This window comes from Pteropus alecto, unplaced genomic scaffold (genome assembly GCF_000325575.1).
Source record: "Pteropus alecto unplaced genomic scaffold, ASM32557v1 scaffold137, whole genome shotgun sequence".
Classification (NCBI taxonomy): domain Eukaryota; kingdom Metazoa; phylum Chordata; class Mammalia; order Chiroptera; family Pteropodidae; genus Pteropus; species Pteropus alecto.
In genome coordinates, this window is record NW_006440135.1 from 4,509,417 (window position 1) to 4,515,952 (window position 6,536).

Below are 6,536 nucleotides of genomic sequence, written 5' to 3' on the forward strand. Positions count from 1 at the left end.
TCTACTGTACTAGAAGCACCAGTAGCATGGAAAACAAAGAGCAAAATAAAACAAACATGATGTAATAACCCAGAGCAGAAACAGAAAAGAAACTAGAAAACCCATCACCCACAGGAAACATGACCGCGTGCCTAGAAAGGCTAAAGTAACTGCAAGTAAACTATTAAAATTACTCAAATTTAACAAGATTGCTGGATCTGGATTTCCACGTAATAGCAACAAATAATCAGAAAATGAAATCCAAACAATTTTTTAAAAATATATCTTTCACAATGTCATCACAAAATAAGAAAAATCTAGGAATAACATAACAAAAGATGCACAAAACCTTGACGGAGAGAATGATAAACTAACGAGGTACACCGGAGAAGACCCGGTAAGTGGACAGATAGCTGATTCGTGGCTTCTAAGGCCCAATAACACCTGTGCGTCAGTTCCTCCCAAACCATCCAATGCAGTCTCAAAATCGCAGCCAGTTCTAAAATTGATGAACTGCAAAGGGTCAAAAATGGCCCAAATGTGTGGCACATGGGACGGGGGTCTCACTGTGCGGCGTGTGGGAGTCCACACAGCCGGAGGGGGAGGCTGTGGGGAGGACAGACGCCTGGACGCATGCTCCCTTTACGGCCAGACAGTCTTGTCAACGACGACGCTGGGTAACTGCACTCGCATCTGAAAACAGTGAAACCGGACCCCCAGACCCCACAACACGCACAAACATCAGTTCCACGTAGAGGACAATTACTGTGACTAACCACATTAACAAAACCCCAAAACACACAAAACTATAAAGTCTTCTGGAAAGTATAACACAGCAGAGTATCTCCATGACCACGAACGGAGAAAGATTTTTAAAAATTAGAATATAAATTTCTTTAAGTATAAAGGAAAAGACTAATATATTGGATCGTATTAAGTTTAACATTTCTTTTAATCAAAAGACACCATTAAAAAGTGAAGAAAAACCTATTGCAAATGTAATCCACAAAGTACTACTATCCGGAATTATAAATAACTCCTGCAGATAAACAGGAGACAGACTATCCAACAGGAAAATAGGGAAAAACACCTGAATAAGCACTTCACAAAAAACGAAATTCAGGTGGTCAATAAACACGCAAAAAGGTACTCAACTCCCTCGATACCTGGGGAGAAGCAAATTGAAACCACAGGCAGTATATTACAAACTTTCTAGAATGAAGACGCTAAAATCTCTGACAACAGGTGCTCAAGACATGAGCCGAGAGAAGTCGTCACGTACTACAGGAGCGTTAGCTGGTCTATCCGCTCTGGAGACGATTTGAATGACCTATAGTAAAGCTACTAAGCATATGCTTAAGGAGTTCAATGAAACATGAACACAATCGGAAATAGAACAATAATAAAAAAACCAACTGGAATTTTAGAACTAAAAACATGTAATTTCTGCAATTAAAAATTCACTATATAGGCGAACAGCAGGCAGCTAAGGCAGAAGAAAAGATCGGAAAGCTTTCCGACAGGGCAAAAGAGCTGATCCCAACTGAAGCAGTGAGAGCACAGGATGAAAAAAAGGCCCACGTTTCGTGACCTGCGGGGACGACATCGGTGACTAACGTAAGTGAAACTGGGGTTCCGAGAGGAGAAGGAGACGACAGACAGACAGATGTGCAGGGAGAGCGAGTCAAATAAGAAATCTGAAGAAACGGTGGCTAAAACTTTTCCAAATTTGATGAAAACTATACTCACGGATCTAAGAAATTCATTGAAATTCTAGTGAGACAAAGTAAACATGGTGATCATTTTTTACAAGCTTAAAATGCATTTAAAATCTTTAAAATAAATAAAAAATGATCTAATGACAAAAATCCCACCTGACACACAAAAACTACATTCGCTAGGACACATTTTCGGGCTAAGCTACAAAAACCAGAGCTGTCGGACACAACCATGGCCAGACAGAGAACTGGAAAAGACACCCAAAGCGCGGGGACTCCCCTCCCGACTCCCCCAGTGACAGAATCCCGGCAGCGACACACAGCACCCCCTTCCAGGCCCGCTCGTCCTTAGTCAAGTAAGCACTGTTTTAAAAACTGTTTTATCGAAGAAAGCAAGCACTACATAAGCTATGAAGTGTCTAAGCTAAGACTCTAATTTTATGCCCTGTTCTGACCTAATTTTCAGAAGTACACTATAAGCAAGAGACAGAGGGCTTGGGTAGATATCTTTACTGTGAGATGTTAATATCACAAAATAACATTTTTTAATGATTCTCACAACTAAAAATGTTACTTTTACTAAATCCTGAAACTTACTTGTTTCTGCTCACCACCCATGGTGCATACAGCTTGTTTTATAAAAGAATTCAATGAGAAACTCAGTTATAATTTATAAAGAGCCACTTTTTAGAACAATGTATTTGTTTATTAAATAAAAATTACCTGTTACACAAAAAATTTTCTTTAATAATCACATACAGCTCTCTTTTACATTAGGCAGAAAAATACTGCATTTTCTTTATCGAGATATTTGACGAAAAATTAACGATCTCCTTGTCTCGAAATGTTAATGTGCTTTGTCTCAAAACCTGTGAAGGCCTTGGATTAATCCTGTCTTTTCAGAACGTCTTAGAAAACAGCTGTGGGCCCTGAACACATTTCCAGCCTCACGCGCTGAGGTGCCTGTCCCGGGTGAAGGAGCACAAACGTGCAGGCCGCCGGCTCGAAAGGCCGCGTTCCAGGGACTCCCGCTTCCCTTCCCGGCTGGCAGGGGGCCTAGCAGCCGCCCGGGCGGGTGCTGCCCTGTGGGGACAGGGACAGGGCCATGGTCTTCTTGAGCTCCTTGTAGCTCCAGTGCAGCTGCTCCACCTCGGCCCTGTGCTGCGCCCGCGCCTGGCCCAGCTCCCGCAGGAGGTGCTCGTTGGTGCTGACCAGGGAACTGGGGAGAACACAGGGCAGCGACGTGCCAGCTCTGCTGCTGTCCCCCGAGGAGCCCCTGCCCTCGCCAGGCCAAGCCTGCCCATTGGCACACACTCCTCTGGGACCCAGTATGGCCCAGCGCTCTCCCCGGCCCAGGCACCCCCTGGCCCGCACACCTGTCCCCGCGACAGATCCCCTCCTGCCTCCCACTGGCTACTGCCCATCTGCCCCTGGCCCCCAGACCAGGTGGGGCTGGGCTGGACTCGCCTCTGGCCCACATCCGCCCCAGGACTGGATGGGCGAACCTGACAGTGCACAGCCGAGCTCCCTAGTGCTCCCGCCTTGCGGGGCTCACTGAGCAGACCGCCGCAATCCGCGGCCAGCAAAACGTTCTCCTTCTAGAAAAGACCCAAAGACTGAACTAGTCCTAATTCCTGGTCAGGTACAAAGGACCCTCCTATAATTCTGAAAGTGTAACAGTGCGATTATAAAGTCCGGGTTTTTTATATCGTTAACCGCTTTTAATTTTAGAAGGAATTTTACAAAGAAGGTGATGTTGTATTTTGCCGATTTCCGTCATCTCCAGATTGCCGTGCTCGCCCAGTCAACAATGACTCAAGCATGTCGGTAGCACCACAAAAAACGTGTGAAAGGCCACGTTTCTCCACACAAAGTGCCCCCCGTGACAAACGCCCTGTGCGAGCGGCAGCCCTGTTGGCTTGGACCACTGAAACAGCCACTGGCCGGGTGGGCGTTCAGAGTGGACAAGTCTGTGTCCTGCCTTAGAAGCTCTGCACCCCTGCCTGGTCCAGACCAAGCCCACACTGTCAATAACTTTGTGACTGCCACAGATGGACCCGTCGCGCACAGGAAGTCACCTTGCCCTGCCCGCCACTTCCCTGCTCCCCCGGCTATGTCCTATTTCCCTCCCTAACCCAGTCTCGACTCGGTCCCATCTCTCAGGAGCCTCTGCCACTTGTGCCTGTGACAGGCCTGAGGGCTGTGGCCTCCAGCCCTGAAAGGTCCGGGCCTGGCTCCACCTGTGGCCAGACTGCGCCCGCATCGGCGGGAGGAGAGCACGAGGACGGGCAGAGAACGGAGGAAGGGACGGGTGGGGCGCTGGCCACGGAGCCGGGCTTACCCAACTGTACCCCAAAAAGCTCAGGCACAGCCCCCCCAGCTCACCCAGCAGCACGCCTCCTCCCAAGGCCAACTTCCTGTCTGCACAGCCCCCCAACTCCCAGCTCCCCCCGCACATCCACCACGCAGCCGGGGAGTACAAGCGGGGTGACCGTGCTCCTGAGGGAACAGACACGACTGCGCCAAGGGGGACAGGACAGACCACAGACCCAGGGCTTTCAGGACGCGGCCTTGATCACCGCTCACGGTCTCCCGTGTGCCCCGCGCTCCTCCCCACCCTCCTCCACGCCCCCGCCCCCCGTCACACCTCACAGGTCACACCTCGCAGACGCTGCAGCACGAAGGGAGGCGCTTTTCATCAGGAAAGGGAAGCTCAGGGGGTTGCCAAGCGTGGGCCCCGATGCCAGCGGCTCCCCGGCCCGCCCCGGCCCGCCCCGTGCCCGGCCCGCCCCGGCGCACCTGTGGCTCTCCTGCAGCATCCGCGTCAGCTCCTGGATCTTGTCGTAGTGCTCCAGGTGCTGCTTCAGCTCCCCGATCTCAGCGGAGAGCCTCTGCAAGCTGGTCTGCAGCCCTGGGAGAGTGTGGAGCACCATTCAGTGAGGGGCCCGCGCACGTCTGCGGAGTTGAAACGGTCCCGGAGCCGGCGCTGGACCCAGACACGGGAACAGAGACACAGCCTGGGAAGGTCGGCGTCGGCCAGCGACACGAAGACGGCAGGCGAAGCGGGCCCCGCGCCGCCCCGGCCGTTCCAGCCCAGGCTCCCCTGGCTCCCTCTCTGGACAGACGCTGCGGCCACGTGCCCCCAGATGGATGCCTGCGGGACCACGCGCGTGTGGAGGGCAGGGTGCTGACGGGAGGGCCTGGTGTGGGTGGGGGGGCCCTCTGTGGGACCACAGGCGTCTTCTCCACAAGTGCAGCCCCTGCTCGAGGGCCACACATCTGATGTGCCCTCTGGTCCCATGACAATCAGTGACCGAGCACATGTCTGCATCCATCTACCTGACTCCTGCCTCTCTGGGTTTTCTTCTCGAGGGAAAAGAAATACGCTATTCATTGGCTCTCAAATCCAGAACCAGGAGCCGAGTAAATCCACACGTGGGTGCGCCACTGCACGACCCCGCGACAGCAGAGACGAGAGCGCCCGCGCAGGAAGGTAACAGGCCAAGGGCTGACGACGCTGACACGGGCTCTTCTCGCAGTGAGTGCAGCAGCGGCGGCGGAGCCTCCTGTGCTCAGGCCAGCAGCCCCACTCAGTCTGTGTCCACCTGAACCCTGCTCCAGGGCACGAGGGACAGAGCGTCTGGGGGCGGGGGGCGGGGGCGGCACAGTGCAGCTCCCCCAGCATCCCCACGTTAGTCAACGACAAGAGGAACCAGGTGACAAGGCCAGAACCCCACCGACAACCAGGTAGTGCCAGGTGATAAGGTGGCCTCAAAGCCCCAAACACGGGACAGCCACAGCCCTGCACGGCAGCCACACCTGCGGGGACACAGCAGCCGGCCGGCAGACCGGAGGACGGGAGCACTTCCCAGCGTCCCGTTTTCTTGGGAAATCTCTGTGGGCCAACCAGCAACTCAGGCCTGGTACGTGGAGAGTCAGTCCCCTCTGACGAGGGGTCCGGGTCGAGCACGACAAGACATCAGAGAAAAGCTGGGGAGGGAACAGGGCCTGGATGTCCCCCAAAGGAGGCCGCCACGCTTATCTGGGAGTCAGAAGAGCTGCCTGCCGTGCTCCTCCTGGAAACTCAGGAGAACGAATTTCACGTGACGAACAGTGGAGAAGCAGAGGTCAAACCCCACGCACGACGCGGCGTGAGCACGACGGCCACGCGCAGAACAGAGCAGAGCCGCGACTGACCGTTCAAAGCGAAGCGAGGACAGAAAGGAAACGATACGGGAAACGGAAGCGGCGCCTAAGTCAGAGCCGGGAAAGGCGGCCGAGGCCTGGAGAGAACGAGCCACACAGGGAGGGTCACAAAAACGAAGGCTGCGCCGGACGGACCAAGAGCAAGTGAACGTGACAATGACGTCTCAAAGTCACAAAAGGTAAACTGGGTAAGTTTTTAAATGAAAATTTAAAAAGACTGAGCACACCTTTCCACTCGGTAGGATGGCCCAGTAAACACAACGGGCAGAGGACCTGCGTGACCCCGTGGCCGCGTTCACGTGACAGCGAGACAGAGGCCGTAGACCCTGAAGCACCTACGGTCTGGCCCTTTACGTAAGTGTTCAGACCCCTGAGAGGTCAGGCTGGGGAAAGATGCTCGACCTGTCCCACTCAGTGAAATCCAGACCGTCAGCCATCCCCGGAGAAGCCTCCGCGGAGAGCAGCACCAACACCTCCTCATGCGCAAGCCCAGCGTGTGAAGCTGAAGGCCGAGTGCGCGTCTGTGGTCTGCGGAAATGCAACACAGAACCCAAGAGACTGAAGAGAGGCAAGAAAAACGATCTGGGTCTGGAAGGAACAGGGGCCGAGGAGAAGGATGCGCCCGCCACGGTC

The 6,536-nt window shown here is 53.5% G+C and overlaps 1 protein-coding gene across 5 annotated transcripts in view; it reads right to left on the minus strand.

Annotated features, from left to right (window-relative positions):
- Positions 1-912: 912 nt before the first annotated feature.
- Positions 913-6,536, minus strand: part of CEP72 (centrosomal protein 72) — a 29,633-nt gene continuing 24,009 nt past the window's right edge. For all 5 annotated transcript variants that reach the window (XM_025050496.1, XM_025050495.1, XM_025050497.1 and 2 more), the window contains 2 exons: positions 4,497-4,608; positions 913-2,916 (listed from right to left, as the gene is read on the minus strand). In XM_025050496.1, the coding sequence (XP_024906264.1) occupies positions 2,754-2,916; positions 4,497-4,608 (275 nt within the window). In that variant the 3' untranslated portion in view covers positions 913-2,753. The remainder of the gene's footprint in view (positions 2,917-4,496; positions 4,609-6,536) is intronic.